The sequence below is a fragment of the Papilio machaon genome, chromosome 15, assembly GCF_912999745.1.
Source record: "Papilio machaon chromosome 15, ilPapMach1.1, whole genome shotgun sequence".
In the NCBI taxonomy this organism is placed as follows: Eukaryota; Metazoa; Arthropoda; class Insecta; order Lepidoptera; family Papilionidae; genus Papilio; species Papilio machaon.
The window spans coordinates 1,788,975-1,807,153 of NC_060000.1; the positions used below are offsets into that span (position 1 = coordinate 1,788,975).

At 33.2% G+C, this 18,179-nt stretch overlaps 4 protein-coding genes across 4 annotated transcripts; 2 read left to right on the forward strand and 2 right to left on the reverse strand.

Annotated features, from left to right (window-relative positions):
- The first annotated feature begins 225 nt into the window (after positions 1-225).
- LOC106720899 (trypsin-1) lies at positions 226-7,505 on the forward strand. Its single transcript, XM_045681357.1, has 6 exons — positions 226-356; positions 2,847-3,024; positions 5,712-5,828; positions 6,188-6,354; positions 6,861-7,012; positions 7,302-7,505. The coding sequence occupies exons 1-6, from the start codon at positions 290-292 to the stop codon at positions 7,503-7,505; spliced, it is 885 nt and encodes a 294-aa protein (XP_045537313.1). The 5' UTR covers positions 226-289.
- Positions 7,506-7,861: 356 nt separating this feature from the next.
- Positions 7,862-11,539, reverse strand: LOC106721035 (SET domain-containing protein SmydA-8). Its single transcript, XM_045681292.1, has 6 exons — positions 11,432-11,539; positions 10,261-10,300; positions 9,850-10,034; positions 9,583-9,708; positions 9,359-9,481; positions 7,862-8,994 (listed from the first exon to the last, which is right to left on the reverse strand). Exons 2-6 carry the CDS (start codon positions 10,294-10,296, stop codon positions 7,896-7,898), a joined length of 1,569 nt encoding a protein of 522 aa, XP_045537248.1. The 5' UTR covers positions 10,297-10,300; positions 11,432-11,539; the 3' UTR covers positions 7,862-7,895.
- A 590-nt stretch (positions 11,540-12,129) lies between these two features.
- LOC106721036 (SET domain-containing protein SmydA-8) lies at positions 12,130-14,335 on the forward strand. Its single transcript, XM_045681263.1, has 3 exons — positions 12,130-13,503; positions 13,586-13,770; positions 14,128-14,335. The coding sequence occupies exons 1-3, from the start codon at positions 12,192-12,194 to the stop codon at positions 14,266-14,268; spliced, it is 1,638 nt and encodes a 545-aa protein (XP_045537219.1). The 5' UTR covers positions 12,130-12,191; the 3' UTR covers positions 14,269-14,335.
- Positions 14,336-14,935: 600 nt separating this feature from the next.
- LOC106720997 (neuropeptide FF receptor 2) lies at positions 14,936-17,088 on the reverse strand. The gene is made up of 7 exons (XM_014515811.2): positions 16,897-17,088; positions 16,341-16,644; positions 16,095-16,273; positions 15,908-16,030; positions 15,619-15,813; positions 15,285-15,458; positions 14,936-15,164 (listed from the first exon to the last, which is right to left on the reverse strand). The coding sequence occupies exons 1-7, from the start codon at positions 16,969-16,971 to the stop codon at positions 14,955-14,957; spliced, it is 1,260 nt and encodes a 419-aa protein (XP_014371297.2). The 5' UTR covers positions 16,972-17,088; the 3' UTR covers positions 14,936-14,954.
- Positions 17,089-18,179: the final 1,091 nt, after the last annotated feature.

Sequence of the window (18,179 nt, forward strand, 5' to 3'; positions counted from 1 at the left end):
ATAAGAACAGCGCTCCTCACTCTGGCTCATCACTATCAAGACATATAGGGGTCAGGCCTTCAAATGAACGAAGGAGGGTCATTTCGGTACAAATCATAGTTACCTTAAATATCCTTATGAAAATCGTAAGCGATGTAGTTGAGCGCGCACTTTGACACGAGTGGTTGCAACCCACCTTAGTGTTGTACATTATCGATATATTTTGTTTTATCCTAGACCCAGTTAAAAAGATAATATAAATACAATACATTGGAGTGTCATTATCAGATATTAAGTGGTTGTTGAGAAAATGTGTCGTTTAATTGTGACCCTTTTATTATTTTTGTGGGTGAAGTTTGGATTTTGTTACGTAAATCGTAAGTACATTTTGTTTCTCATATTGAAAACGTGAAAATTAACAGAGTTTCTAAAACTTATTAATTATAAGATTTAAAGTATGGATTATTGCTCAAACTTTCAACGAGCCTAATTCTCATATGCCAGTTTATTTCGTTTTATTAGGGAATAAAAAGAAAATAAAAATATTTTAATTTTACGAGTAGTAAAGCAATCTTTCAAATGAATTTTATTGCACTTTAAACATATCTAAAGCATGCATATTAAATGTGCATAAAGTTTTATCTAAATTGCAAATAATATTCTATACTATAGACATTTACATAGACGTGCTTTCAATTTGTTTTCATGTTTAGACAAGTGGAAAAGACGAAGCGATCGAAAGCAAAAAATTTGTGAAATTTAACGAAGTACTTTTCTGTGGAAGTTATTTAATAACTAAACAACCGAATGGTGATTGAAAAGCTGATCTTTTCAAAACAAGTTTGTTGAAAACTTACATAATATATGTAGTAATTTTTTATGAAATAAAAGTAACAAATAGTAATTAATAAAACACAAGTATGTATGGATAAATAAATCTCCTATAGATGAAATTGTTTTCTTGTAATAGATATAGCCCTTGACGTAAACACAAAATATTCAGTCAATCAACAATATTTTATTTCTAAAATAGCTTTTACATTCGACTTCGTCCGCGCGGAATTAAAAAAAAATGCACACAAGATAAAAAAGTTCCTATGTCCGTATCCTAGTTCTAAGCTACCTCCCCATCAATTTTCAGCTAAATAAGTTCGACCGATCTTGAGTTATAAATAGTGTAACTAACACGACTTTCTTTTATATAAACTACTCAAAACAAAATAGGGCCCACCATCTTTTTGCCCCTTAATTTATGTGCATACATGATTATTAAATTTTTACAATTAGTCGATGTTGAATTAGGGTTTTACACATTAAGTAAACACAAAATAACGTTTGAATTGTTTAATTTTATCGCAATACACTCAAATACTCATTTTTAGAGAAAATGAGCACTAAGTTGACTGTCGATAAAAACTTTTATAGTCACTGTTTGTTTTTAATAAACTTGCCGGAAGCTTTTCTTTAGTATCGAGTAGGACCTCCTTTGCTCTGTATGCACTCTCTGAGCCTCTCTGGCACACTCTCAATCAGATGAGTGATGTTTTGGTCGGGTATTCGTTCCCAACAGAGTTCAGCGCGTTTATGAGGTCCTGTTGGCTGTTAACGTGGCTATGGGTCTCTTTAAGACTTCTTTTCAACTGATCCCATAAATGCTCAATCGGGTTGAGATCGGGACTCATTGCTGGCAAAGGTAAAACCGAGATATTGGCATCAGAAAGTGCCCTCTGAGTGACCCTAGCTGTATGCGCACGAGCGTTGTCTTGCATAAACACAAAATTATCACCTACTCTTTGTGAATATGAGATGATATGAGGTCGGATTACTTGCTCGACGTAACTGGCTGCAGTGACCGTGCCTTCGTTCAAGATCACCAGCTCTGTTTTGCCTAACAAGCTTATACCGCCCCATATCATCACACTCGGGCCCCCAAAACGATCAGTACCGTGCATGCATGGTTCAGTAAAACGTTCTCCTTCTCTTCTCCACACACGTACACGTCTGTCATCGCTAAAAAACTTGACTTTACACTCGCCTGAAAAGAGTACTGTCCTCCAATTGTCCATGGTCCAGTGCAAATGCTCACGCGCAAACCTCAAACGTGCTGCCCGGTGAGCTCTTGTTAATTTTAAACGAATAACACGCATCCTAGAATGTTGCCCGTCCTCGTGGAGTCGATTCCGAATGGTTTGACCACTAACGCGTGTGCCAGTAGATTGCCTTAGCCGGGATTGCAAGGTCCGGGCGGTTGTCGTGCGGTCCCGGCGCGCAGTCAATCGAATGTACCGGTCTTCTTGAGCAGTTGTGGCTCGAATCCTTCCTGATCCAGGTCTTCTAGCCACACTACCTGTCTCCTGGAACCGCTCCCATACGTTTCGAATACCTCGCCGTGACACACCAAGGCGAGATGCAACCGTTCTTTGCGATTCTCCCTCTTGAAGCAAAAGAACTGCCCTTGTCGAAGTTTCCACATCCATATGACGACGAGAACCTGGCATTGTAATCGGGAATAATGCCGAAACGAAAAAACACAGCTAAACAAAGTGTGATCAAAGTATTGCGCTTAAAGCAAGACTGAGAACACAAACGATTGAAAATTTAAGAAATTGGTAAATGGGTAAGCACTTTACTTTTTTGTCTCCCCACTTGAAATCAACAAAAAAGTTAACTTTTAAAACATCATTATGAAGTAATAAACATGTGTGCTAGAAGTGGTAGTACTTCATTTTGTCAATGATAAGTATATGAGTTATTTATAAACACGATTAGAGACAAAGTTTCGGTGGGCCCTATTTTGTTTTGAGTAGTTTATATAGAAGATATAAGACAGTGAAAATGCACACTAACATATTTATCATATTGTCTAGTTGCTGATATAGAATGTGGGGTTCAAAGTGCTCGTCGGGGGCGCATCGTGGGAGGCACGGAGAGCTTGCCTGGGGAGATCCCCTGGGCAGCCAGCGTGTGGCGGCAGGGCACACACCAATGCGGTGCAACAGTCATCAACGACAGGTGGCTGTTAACAGCCGGTCACTGTATTTGCAGGTAACATAACTTTAAATTATGCTTTACTAGGACTTATGTAGAAAGTCAGATTTAACAGATAATTTTGCAATGAAGATTTCCGAAGCACATGTGCAAAACAAAATATATATTTTATTACAAAGTAATTGGTTTTTCAAAGAGACCGGCAGATGTGAGACTATATTTTTTGACTATATTTAACTATGTAAAACTACTGTTTTTTGTTATCTGTTTCCGTTTACTTGCTTTATGTAGATCGTTAGATTTATGTTTGTCTAATGTTGTCACTAGTAACCACAAACATTAACCCAAAAATCTTAAGTATATGGTCGGTATTCCTCTAAAGGCAATGCAAATAAATCGGAGCCCTACAAAGCAAGATAAATTTTTAATCCTCCAAAAAAAAAGGGTCATATTTATCATATTAATTTCTGTAACGAAATTGAAATTATGCAATAAATAACCTTTACAAAAATGCATTTTTCAAAAACAAAAGCTGTAATTATGAAAAGGTTACTTACATCGGAAGGTTAAGGTTATCCAAATGAATACGTATAAATTACAAATTGAATACGAAATGTGACATTGTCCTTGACGTCGATTGAGGTTTGCGCCCACAATATTTGACCTTCGCACCACTGACCCACTGAGATGCAAACCTGAACACTCGTTACTCATCATTACTGCCTTATTAGCATCTCAATCAATAAATATATCACATGTTTTAACAAACTTACGAATAAATTTGCATTTTTTATGCTTAGCTATGAAGAAACTGTATTTTTAGCCGACTTCAAAAAGAAGGAGGTTATCAATTCGACTGATTTTTTTTTTATTTTTTTTTATGTGTGTTACCGCGAATCTCCGCCCCTGGTGGTCCGATTTTGATAAAAATTATTTTAATCGAAAGGAAGTGCTTGCAGATGGGTCCCATTTTTTTTTTTTTAAATAACTAGAAGACTAGTAGATTTTGAATATAGCTTCAAAATTTGTTGCGAAAATTAGGGACATTATTGCTTTCAGCGCTTACGTAGGCTAAACTATAAGACCTACATAAAAATTATGTATGGCGAATTGTAGCTCTTTAAATGTGCTAAATAAAAGTCCGCGATAGCATATATCTATCTTTTATAGTTTTCTCACAATAACCATTTTTTTCTTTAGAAACATTAATTAAATTCATGCCTTATTTCCGACGCTATTATTCAAGTTCAGTATTAACCCTTATGTAAATAAATATGTTCATTATCAAGAGAATTTAATGTAGATTATATTTTTTATTAATTAATTTATTCTGATTTAATTTATTTAAATCGAATCGAACATTAACATTTTTGTTACGAATTACAGTAAATTGTTTATATTATTATATTAAGTTTCGAACTAAATTATTTCGATTTGAAATATTCAAAGAAAACATAATTTATGAACATGGTAGCAAGTTCAAAGCATTTGCCAATACATCTTGAATATTTTATTTATTGTTTCTTGAGTTTTAGGTATTGTAACCGTTTTTTATAAAACGCTATAAATCTTCCAGAAACAATTCGTATCGTTTTTTTTACTAGACTATTAATACAGAATCTGTCTCGGTAAGATCACTTAAGGAATTTTTGGTTGCGTTCGTGAATTTTAATTTGGTTGAACAAAAGGCATGAGATAGACATCGTTCAGAAACAATATCAAACTAAAAGAACATAAAAAATATTAATTTAATATGATACTTATTCAAAATTAATAACCTGTCAGTTTTAGGTACAGACTAATGTCTAATTCTCTAAAATAAAAGAGATGATTTCTGTATAAATCTAAAGGATAAAATAAATTTTAATTTTCATTCTAGTAACGCCGGACACAGTGGGCCTAACACGAATATTTGTGACAATCGCCTTCGTATCTTTATCGTAAATTATGATATTATTAGTAAATTAACGCCAGACGGAGTTGCTAAAATTTTAATACAAATTTTGTCGATAACTATACGATGGCGATTGTAACAAATATAAGTACTAGGTCCACAGTAATCAATAAAGGTTTTTGCTCTACTAACGCCCTTAGTGAGATTTCTACGCCGTCCTTTTTTACCATAGTAAACTTTGGGGTTAACAGTGTTATGTGAGACTGCGTAATTCGCAGACATATGTTCCCCCTTTGTGTCCGCACTAGGCACCTACCTGCTTCCTAACGCCTGCCCTGGTAGTAGTTAATCTTAATGTTCAGCAACCCAATTGTATTGCATATAATATGGATAGAATTCTATTGCCGTAATCCGTCTAAGATATTACTAATAATTGTCTTGTAGTCTTATGTGCATACGGCTTACAGCTTGGAGTGCTTCATTCAAAACCGACCATCCAAATATTTTGAAATAATAATAATATTTTGACCATACTAATATTATAAAAGCGAATTTTTGGATGGAAACGGCTGAACGGATCTCGATGAAATTTGGCACAGATGTAGAACATAGTCTGGAAGAACACATAGGCTACTTATTAAGTTTTTTTTTTAATTCCGCGCGGACGGAGTCGCGGACGACAACTAGTGTAAACACAATTTGTGAATTTATAATTAATAATTTAAATTTTATATTGTTCTCTATTACAAAAATATGCTTAATAGTTATGGTGAAATTTTACTAACAGTTAAAAAAAAACTATGATATAAAAAACATTTTAATAGACGTGTGAAATATCTGTTATTTTCAGTGTCTTCGATGAGTTTTACAAGTCTAAACAATTAACAGTGGTCGTGGGTTACACCGATATCTCCTACAACGATGTTAACCAACCGCTATCAAGAATTATACCTCATCCTGAATACAGGTAAGTATTGTAGAGAAATAAGTTCGTTAAAACACGAGATGATGTTACAAAAAGTTTTTTATTCAGTTTATTTATTTAGTTTTATTTTGAATTTAGCCAAATAATCGAAATGCTTACATATGTTATTCATCTTGTGTTTATGCGTCGAAATTTAATTAGAATCTTTTTATTTATGCTTAAAAAGTATAACTTAATAAATAGATTATAAATAATATTACTGTGACACGCAAAAAAGGAATTTGAACGCCGCACTTGACAAAATCCACTTTTGACTATTGGATGTGACAATGGAATAGTGACATACATACAAAGCTACATACAGATATTTGAGTAATGAGGTGAATTGTTTCATGTTACAGATGTAATAGAAAATCAAATGACGTAGCTCTATTGAAAACGGTTAGACAAATGATTTGGAACAGCGATCTCAGACCGGCGTGTTTGCCGCAAGCCTCGTCTTCCGACTTCAGTGGTACACCGGCTGTAGTAGCAGGATGGGGCTTTACTAATGAAGATAGGGGTATAGGTATGAATACTGAACTGAAGTTTTAATAGATACTTTATTTGGCTTTTAATTTTATTCAGATTTTTATAAATCAATTTAAGAATTGAGCAAATTCTTGATCTTAAATTGGAGTTGGACTCAAATTGATTGCTGAAACACCGAAAAAATTAACTTTTTTCTAACTTAACTAAATTTTAACTTTTCAAAATTAATAAAGTCGTTTTAGATTATTTTAACTATGTAATCACTTTTAATTTCTTCATAAATTGATAAACAAAAGATACTTTTATGCTCACAATGATAGATAAATTTATACGTATGATAGTAGTATACAGGGTGATAATATAGTTAATTACGACGTTATAACTAATCAATTTTATAGGATGTTAATTTGTCCCAATTACGAAAAACATTTAACTGATAATCATTTGTTTCATTAGTTTGTTTTTTATCGTCTTTCGTTACCTTTTACTTTGGTAAAGCTTTTGAAATTGATACTTGTTGTAGTTGAACGTTTACTTTTCCAGGATCAAGACCAAATGTTTTGCAGAAGACAGATGTGTTTGTTGTCACAAATGATGAATGTAATAACTGGTACGAGTCACAGGGCAGCAAGATTAAGATCATATCGACTCAGATGTGTGCAGGACATGAACAGGGAGGCAGGGACTCCTGCTGGGTAAGATATTATATTAAATTTGGCAAAAATAACTGGCACAGAGTTATAGACTGGTGTCATCAAGGATATTCATAAGGTCACAAATTGAGTTGGCATAAAATTATGAGGCATTTGTTCGATTTATGCTAAAAAAAAATAAACGAAAGCAAGGATACAATAGAAATTAGTATTTTTGCGTTATTTTGATACTAGGCGACTAAGAATTGGGTCTCATTCGTAATATATGATATACTGATATTCCACATTCTCAATGTTACTATTGACTTATAGGAAATTAAATGGTTTTCAGGCTGACAGTGGCGGTCCTCTTATGGTGCGAGGAAATAAAGGTCACTCAATGGTGGTAGGAGTGGTTTCAACAGGCAGTGGCTGTGCTCGAGCTAAGATGCCCGGTATTTACACAAGAGTATCCAGATATACGGATTGGATTGTTGAGAATGTCAACAATGATAATTCAAGATCCATCTTCAGTTTATTCTCTAGGAGAGGATGAATAAGGGATGAAATAGATTTAAGTGTATTTATTTAGTTTGGTTTATATGTTTACTGTTATTTTTATTGTTACATAGGTTTAATTTAATGACAAAGATTTAACTGTGATAATAATAAATGTAAGTTTACTAAATTATGTTCGGATTGTATAAGAATGGAAACAAATGAATTTAAACATGTCCAATATAATAAATAATTTTAAGTAAGTAAAAGATAATAATAAAATTATATGCGTTAAATATTTTTAATAAAATATCAATGACTTATTTATTTATACTAAAATTTTGACTGATTACACATTTTTGAATTTTATATGACTTTCCAAACATATTGGATGTTAAGTAGTCTAAGTAAATAACTTGTAATTTATAACATTGCCTAATAAATTCCTTTATAAAGAAATATCTTTTTCTTTGCAGAATTTTTCGAAGTTCTTTTTACTTTCTTCTATTACATCATACAGTTTTCTTCCCGATGTTTCTTCCATGTCATCTTTCAATACTTCTAAAGCACGTTCAATACAAACTTTGGCTTCAAGAAGTAATGGTTTAACTTCTTCAGCAGTTTTGAAACTACCGTCACTTTTGACCTTTTTCGCTTTTAGAATTAAGGCGGAGTGTAATTCATGTTGTAACACCGAACTATATAAACTCAATCTAGCATTACCAGGATCTAAAGTAGTCGTAATTTCAATTAGATCTTTGCACATTTTTATTTTTTTATCTAAAATTTCCTCGGACATATAATTTGGTTGTCTCCCATAAAGTTGGATTAAAGAATGTTTTAATGAATATAAGTGATAATGATTCGGATGTAAGAACGTTGATAATCTACAAAGGAGGTTCTCCAGCATCGGCACTGAACCACCCATCATTAGTACACCGTCTACTTCTTCGCCCATTTGAGATATCAGCATATTTATCTGTGAATTGTTAACTTTGACTGGGCATTCGCTACAAGCCCATTCAGTATCATCATCTAACGGATTTTGCGGTAGGTGCACCCCATTACAAGGTTTATTTCCATCACCAAAACATTTCATAGCACTTAAATAGGTACCCAATTCAGTTGGGTCGCTGCATCTTGGACATTTGCAAGAGAAATATTTGGTGTCTTTCAAATGTTGTCTTCTAGCTTCTGTTCCCCATAACGCATGGCTATACATAGTTGTGATATGTTCTTCTTTCATTATTGGAACTACGACTTTAACAGTTATTCTATACAAATCATTTTTGTCTGCACACGTTTGGTTAAATGTATGTTTCGTGTTCGGAATACAACTGTGCTCTAAGATGCAAGTATTCGCGTATAAAGCTTGAAGTTCTGCACCTTCGGGTAAACGTATTTCTAATGCATTCGTATCAATAATGCCGCAGATCCTATGAATAAGATCCTTAGAAATATCTGTTAAATATTTATCTTTGATATTTTTATCAAGTTTACTAATAAAATTCGCAAGTAGATATTCAACGATGAATTCATTAGCTTCTCTGAAAAGATAAGAATGGTTATGTTATGACGATATACAATTAATAAACATTTTAGTATATATGTAATATCGACAAAGATATAATCCCAAACCCAAATATATAATATTTCGCAAACATTATATATTTGGGTAGCTTATAACGGAAACCCAATATACCAATTACATTAATTGGTATATTAAGTCATTAGCCTTAATAATAGTGACCTGCTAGCCAATTTAGATCACAATACACCGAAAAACAAACATTCAATTAAACCTAAATTTGTTTTGTCCACCTTTTTTTAGTTAGGATAACTATAATTCAGTAGTAAATTTGCGCCTCTATCACTAGTAATATATTAAAAAGCTTTGTAAATATCACATACTCGTAAGCCTCAGTACCAGGTCCTCTGCACTCCATGTGTGATTGCATATCCAATACGCTTTTCCACTTCTCCGGTTCAGTATTTTGTAGAAGAATACATCTCAATGGAAGTAAAGCATCATGCCTGAAAAATAACAATTATATTAAGAAAAAAGTTTCTCTACTACTTTTATTTTAATGGCTATTCCTTCGGATGAAAAGAAACACAATACATGTAAACTTTACCTGTAGTAATCGGCCATGTTGTCAAGTACACAATCAGGGCGGGTACTTAACACGGCACACTCAACCCCGTGATGTTGAGGGTCTACTAAACCAGGACAATTGCCGCTGCACACTGGCCAGCCGCATCTGAAATTGATAAAACAAGTATATTATTTGTTACATTCTAAGACATTGACAGACAATGTACAATGAACTTGATTAGATTTTATAGAAATATAGCATCATATTCTAAGCAATTGAACTTCTTATTGATTAAAAATACATTACTTAGCACATCTTTCTCCTATGTCTGTGAATACAGGCTTATAACAGCCAACACAAGGCATCTGCGCTTCCGGATCTGGCATAGCTTTTGGAGCGAAGACCAGTGGCCTTTCGGTCAAGACCAGATCTCCGGGCTTCAGGTCTCTGGTCGCGACCATATATCGGCCTAGTTCATCCGAACTCTCCACCTGGAATGTCAAAAAGTTTTGATATTTAATATGGCACTAAAAAAAATCTTATTTGAAAGGTTAACCTTTCAGATTCGTGATTAATACAGTATAATATATTAGCGCCATCTGTTCATAAGTGTCAAATTAAATGCACTTTTCCATGCTCCAGAACTCCAGAACAGTGATCCTGAATTTTTATTTAATGTAATAAAATTCCGCTAGATGGTGATGTTTTAAAAATTACCTTGTACGGTGTTGTAACTATCTCGTTTTGCCCCATGTTTCTGAAATAAATATTATTATTAATATAGTATTTACTTAAGGTTTATTTACGACTTTATTAAAAACAAATCCTTATTATTGATACTGCAATTGTACTCGTACTCCATATCAATCATCGGTGGTCAAAGGCTTAAACACGTGTGTAACTAAACAATAAATAACTGTATTTTTTGGTGTAATACAGTTATGCTTTAAGAAAAATATTTAACTAATTGATATATACAAATACATTTTATAATTTGTTGAAATATAATTTGTTTAATTTAGGTTTTTCAGATTAAATTCTGTTTATGATTTCAAGCCAACTAACGAATTAGTAAGAGATATAAAGTTTCAGTTATACTCGGATGATAGAGGGTGTAATGAAACTTCTAACCTTATCCTAAACGAACTTGTACCAAATAATTACTACTAGGAACTCGAAAATTAAAAACAATAAAATTGAACTGTAACAAATTTCAATTAAGTTAAACATAATCCGGTAAATAAAACTTAAATTTCTCTGACTCGATATTAAAAAAAGAACACACTGAATAATCAAACACAGAATTTTCTTCAACACAGAATATGTAAATTAGGTATATTGTATATTTTGCAAATCACAAACATTTTCTCTGAAGTCGGTTAGTGGGATACAGCGGTCTATTCTCGTACTTTTATACTCAAATAACCTTTAACCGCATTACTAACTAATTCGATATTTTACAGGTTAATCATAGTACTGATATAATATAAGATTACTATGTTATAGTGTTGTTGATTTCTCATGTTAAAATTTCATCTTAAATTTATTTTAAATAATATTTTCAAATGATAAATATTTTTTTTGACTTCCAAAGTTTGGATCTTTTTATATGCTTTATCGATATTTATAAAAGTAATAAATAGAACACGAATATTAAATTAAATGTAGAATAATTATAATAATATGAACATTTAAAACTTCCAAACCATAGCTTGAAACAAGATAAAAAATCCCTTAAAACCTCTTTACATACCAACCTTATTTAATTTTAAAATAAAAACCCTATTACTTTAAAACACTCACAAACATTAATAAAAACACTACTTTAATTTTCTAAACACGTGGGTTTTTCACTGTTAGTTATCTTTTAACATATGAGTGTACTAACCGACCGAGTCTTCACGACTGTGTGCTTGAGTCCATCGTCTTACGTAATTGGTATAAATCTGTCCACATAAATATATCCATATGATATATTCGTAACTTAAATATGTCAGAGATTTTGATTCTGGAGATATTCATCTAGATATTTCTTGAATTCAAATATATTTATTTGAAACTTTTAATTTCCTGGATTAGATTTGAAACATATACGAGTATTATGATAGGAGGGTAATTAACGGATTTTTGATGTTCGTTCATTTTTATCATGATCCCTTCTAGTATTTGACTCGTCTTTATAATAAACTAGAATAAAACTAAAGGCTTTGTTCTTCAAACTGGCGTTTGTTATTGATGTTATTGAAGAAAATTCAATGTAATTGCCACCCAAGAAAATATACAACATGAAACAATCATATATCAAGAGGAAAGCAGCTGCCGCGTCGAACGATTCATTACGTTTTTATTTTATTTAAACGGTTAAACGAAGGTATCATATTTCAATTTGTACGTTTTAAAATTCTTCAGGACTATTTGAATTTTCTTAACGATGTTAAAACCGGTAATCCGTACATCGGAGAACACATTACAGTTTTTTATTACAAAAGAGCCGTGGTTCGCAGTTTTTCATTTTGTTGGCACATCTCCCAAATGTTTAGTTGCGTAGAGATAATTATACGTGTCTATTTTGGACGAGTATTGTGTTGGTGCCGGGCCTGATCGGGCGTGCCTAGCGTCTTCGAGTGACAGCCGCAAAAGAAACAAAAATGGAATCTAAAAGGGAAATACCAGCTTGCGATGTCTGCCAACAGCCAGCGAACCAAACGTGCGGTGGCTGCAAACAGGTCTATTACTGCTCCAGATCGCACCAGAAACAAGGGTGGAAGGACGGACATAAAACAAGATGTTGCCCTTTCAAAATTCAATTCACTTCCGCTTTAGGCAGACATATGATAGCCACCAGAGATATCAAGCAGGGTGAAATTATATTCAAGGAGAAACCAGCTATGATCGGCCCCAGAATAACCAGCACAGCGCATTGTTTATCCTGTGGAAAGAAACTGCAACCGACTATGATAGAAGACAACTTAGATTACTATAAATGTCCATTATGCAATTGGCCTATGTGTAGCCCAGAATGTGCTAAAGATGAGGTCCATAAAAATGAATGCAAAGCAATGACAGATAAAGGCTATAAGAGTAGTATAAAATATGATGGCCCTGATAAAGCCGAAGCAGCATACTGTGTGATTGCACCACTTAGAGTTTTGTTATTGAAGGAATCAAATCCTAAACAATTTGAGAATATAATGAATTTGGAATCACATTTGGATAAACGTATCCATACACACTTTTACAATGTGTTAAAAAGCAATCTAGTTGTTTTTATTAAGAACATTGTTGGATTGCCTTTCAAGGAAGAGACCATTTTACAAGTTGCGTCCATTTTTGACACAAACTCTTTTGATGTTAGATCTCCGGACGGGACTAAGAGGTTTAGAGCAATTTATGTTACAGCTTCGATGATGAACCATAATTGTAGACCTAACACTCGTCATATTTTCGTGGGTAACGATTACAATATGGTAGTTTTAGCGACTGTACCCATAACTAAAGGTGACCTCATAACAGCTTCATACACTCAATCATTATGGGGAACGCTAGATAGAAGAAAACATTTAAAACAGACTAAATGTTTTGATTGTAAGTGCGAAAGATGCGGAGATCCAACTGAATTTGGCACTTATTTAGGTAATATATACTGTTCACTTTGCAATGGAGTATTCAATGATAACGGTCTATCTACAGGAGCAATGCTTGTATCCACGAATACTTTTGATGATACCGCACCATGGAAATGTGAGAAATGCGATCATTATATTCAAAGCCGACAAATGTTTTGGGGAAACAATGCATTGAAACAAGATTTAAATAAGCTAAATAAAAGTGGACCACAGGAACTAGAGAATTTTATAGAGAAATACAATTTAACTTTGCACCCAACAAACCATTTGATTGTTCAAGCGAAATTAGCTTTGGCTCAAATTTATGGAAACTATGAAGGATACACATTACCAGGTATTTGGTTCAATTCTCAATTCATTTTATTTTATTACGCAAATAGATTTCGCAGGTTATTTATATTTTGTTCTATTTTTAGAACTCCCTAATAATTTGTTGAATCGAAAAATAGAAATCTGTCATGAACTGCTAGAATTAGCAGACAAGTTGGATCCTGGATGGACAAGATTTCGTGGGACAATTCTATTGGAGCTTCAAGCAGCTATGTCGATGCAGACGAAGAGAGAATTTGAAGCTCAAAAACTAACGAAGACTGGAGCACAGGTCGATTTGAATATATTATTTTTCGACATTTCCTTTCTTTTCATAGATTTTACATTACAACCTTTAAATATTATACTATCTTTCTTACCTAAGTTTTTAATATTGAGTCGTTAATAAAATGCTTATTGTCGTTAATAATTGAATTGATGCCAAATTACCATGTACTCGTCTAGGATTATAAAATTTGTATTTCAAGACATTGTCCTAGTTGATATTTATAACCACATATTACGAACTGATGATCAGTTCGTAATATACGTATACGTCATCAAACTAATAATAAATCAACCATTTTAATGTAACATATTAATTAGATAACATAAGTCATTGTATAATAAAGTAAAGGATTTTTTATAGGATCAGCTAATGCAAAGCATGGCTTTACTACAGGAAGCAACGAATATATTGAGAGTGGAACCACATATGATTGAAACATTGGAAGCAAAAGTCAAAGAACTCTCAAATCAACTAGATGCGTCTATCAGTTTTCCCGAATGACGCCTTCTAATAAAAAACAAATTTAAGAAAATTAATTTATTTTAAAACTAGCTTTTTCCCGCGACTCCGTCCGCGCAGAATAAAAAAAAAAAAGAAAACGGGGTAAAAATTATCCTATGTCCTATTCCTGGTTCTAAGCTACCTGCCCACCAATTTTCAGTCAAATCGATTCAGCCGTTCTTGAGTTATAAATGGTGTAACTAACACGACTTTCTTTTATATATATAGATAATAGAAGACATTTTATTGTATTGATGACATATTGGAAAGTTGAAAATAATTAACATGAATTAACAGAAGCTAAGAAGAGGGTGAAATAAAAAAATAAGTAGATAGACTACGAATAGATGAATAAATTACATTTTATACAAATAAAACACAATACTCAGATCATCATTGATTTATTTAAGTAACTTTAAAATAAGATCTTCGGACATAAAAACTGTAATAAAATATAAAAAAATGACTTTCTGGTATATGAATCTCCTTACAATGAATAAAGTCTTTATTAATTAAATAAACATTTACATAACTTTATGGTGCAAATTTCCCTTAACGTATAATTTTTCCTATCCTATAATCTCCTTTATGTAAAGATTTGTAAATTACTCAGTACATATTTTATTGAAGTACTTTTATCAACCTGAAATATTGTATTTTTCCTTTTAAGTGAAATTCATATTCTTCTATACGTTGTCTACTTTTATTGGCGTGATTTTAGTCGGTTTTGTTGTGACTTCTTCAACTTTGGGTATACTGAGTTCAATAGTGTCTCTATTTATGTGAAGTATATTCTTGAGCACTCGTGTTATCTTCTTATTTGGACAAGGACTTGTTTCTATCACGAAAATCTTTGCCATATTCTTGTCAGGCGGTGGTCCTTTCTTAGTGTAGAACTAAAAATATAAATACAAGTTTAATAGGCCTTTAATATGCATATCAATATTTGTTATTGACTGATCTCCGACTGAAATCCGCAAAAGTTTCGTTATATATTTTGAAATAGATTTACAAACCGTAGAGCACGTGCAACACCAAGAACTGAATCTGAACCAAGCGACACCATCAGTCCTGTCCATAGCCCTTCGGAATCTTAGGTTGGTAAAACCGTAGATAAGCGGATTTATAGCGCAGTTCACATATATCAAATAGTTTGCCACGAACCACATAATGTTGTAGGCACCTTCGACCTAATTACAGAAAAGGGAATGAAGACCAATTTAAACAATATGTTTATGAGAGACTTGTGAAAGAAATTATTGCATGTTTGAAGAATAAATAGCTAAACAATAGATTAATCTGTACTTTGCAATTGATTTATTTAATCATTTTTGGTTGTTATTTATATACCGCATTAATCTCCAACGTTAAATTGTTCCTCCAATAGACCAGCACTGTGTAGGGTATTCTGCAGAACGCGGCTGCCAGCAGCACACAAGCTGTGATCTTCATCGCTCTGCCCTTGGCCTTGCTCACCACCTGACCTCCACCATTAGAAGATAGCTTCCGAGCACTCCATTCCAAGCGCCATATTATTGTACTATACTGAAATAATGACAGCACAAATCCGGAATGGAGTAAGCAGATATTAGGGGATTAGCGGTTTAATAGTACAACAGACTCTTACTCTCTTACTCACCGTTACAGTCATCAGCCCCAATGGCAGCCACACTAAAAGAATTATAATGAAATGCCAGTAAATACTGAGAACTTTGACGTCTTCGGCGCAGAACATTTCCAAGTAGTCTAGCCACTGCCGTTCCTAAAAAATATTTGATTAAGTACAATTTTTAGCAGAAACATTTCTAAGAATTTTTTGTAATTACCATAAACTCTCGCTTCACACTCCAAGGTAGGGATAGAGCGATTGCAATAAACCAAGTCGCGAAGATCAGCTTTGGAGCAGCTGCCTTGGTAACTCTCGCTTCAGAGTTGAGAGCTGCGGCGGCCAATCTATCGTAGGAGACTAATATCACTGCTCCCATACTAGCTAGGAGAAAAGTCGCTGAAAGAAACATACTATTATATCTCCTATCTTCAGTAAACATCTGCTGGATAACAATAGGTACTACCTTGCAAAAATCCTTCAAATTTGCATCCGAAATTCCTTAAAACAAAATGCTGATAGAAATCTCTGACCAGCATGAACCAAGGGCATAATATCAAGGTCAAAAGATCCACTAAAGCTAGATTCCCCACGAGATAATTACTGGCAGTCCAGAGCCATCTATTTTTGATGAGGATGGTGAGAATGATGGAATTAAGGAAGATGCCCATAATGCCAATAACGACCATTGCAGATGCTTTGACAGCCACTTCTCTTGTTGATTTCCGATGCCATAATACATTCGGAAATGGATACTGTGATGTGTCGATCTGAAATAATAGTCCACACTTAGAAACACAGCCGTTGTTTTTGTATTACATAAGGTGGAGACGGAACTCCTAGAATTTTTTGACGAAGTCGTGGTTGTGTAGGATCTAGCAAAGTTGTCACTCATTGTAGAAGCTCAAGGCCCACTTTGGATAGACGCTCCATTCTAGTTATTACACGTCATTTCATTGAAAAACAAAAGACTCTACCAAAGGTCATTTAAAAGATAGCATATGGAACAGAAATATACTCACATCGTCCAAATAATCAGCTGTCCAATTCGTACTGTACTTTAAAAATATTTCATCATAGTCACTATGGTTATCCATTGCATGTAAATTAACTTTGGAATATACATGAAACAGCTTTAACTCTAACTTTTCTATTATAACTGGACTACCTTGAATCTGTACTTGCACACTGAGCGAACAAAGTGAAGGATTTTGTGCGTTGTATGGTAAGTACAAAATGAATATTTTCCTAAAAGCTCTTCAGATAAGCTCATATGTACGGTAGTCCATTATACAGAAAGCTTTTATCGAGATTATATTGAAGTACTGATACGTTGAAGGTCAATGATATATCGTTAATGTACTAAAGGAGTATTTTTTTATTAATGGATATATTACAGTTTTCATTCATTACTTACAAAGACATTATCAACTCAACATCGGTATATTTAACCAGCCAATTACGTATTTTTATGTTTTTTACGCTAATTTTTAATTTGGAATGACATTTTCACTTTCAGGGTAGTAGTAAAAGTAAAATATATGTCCGATCGTAGGTTAATCTTTTTGTCATATACGTTATATGTAGGTAGATATGCATACATGTATTTACGATAGATATTATATTTAAAAATCCGTCCATAAATTGTATAGATGGAAAATATTTGAGAAGTACAATTTTGCGGTATCAACTCAAAGAAAGTTTTCAAATTTAATTCAGTAATTTGTTACAGTGACATCTAGTTGAAATAACTAGAACTATTTTCTCGTGAGTTTGAGCTCAAAAACAGAATAGGTGGTGTAATTTGCTTAGTAGTTAAATGTTCAAAATAAAGATGGCGTTATTTGGTAGTTGAAAAAAATCAACGTTGTTTTGGGAAAACTTTTTTTTTTAATCTGTGTTAACTCTGTGTCATAAAATAAATTGTTTTGATAGGTAGTGTTAATTAAATAGACGCTTAATAGCACAGAAAGAGTCCTAAATAGCTTAACTTAAATATATCTTGATAATGGTAATAAAAAATAGTCTTCGATTATTTTCAAAAGTATTAGGTAAGTTTCCAAATAAATACACTCTAATTGCATACCACTTCAAGTAATACGCATACGATTTACAAATCTGCCGAAACTTTCATTATCTCTGACATCAACGCTAGCGCCATAAATGTTTCTGTCATTAAATGATTATTTTTTGTGCATCTATATGTTGTTTTGTGTAAATTCGTCCAGAAACAATGGGAATCCCAGCAGTTTATACGCAATTTGCCTTTCGTTGATCATCAAGCAATGATACGTGAGAATTACAC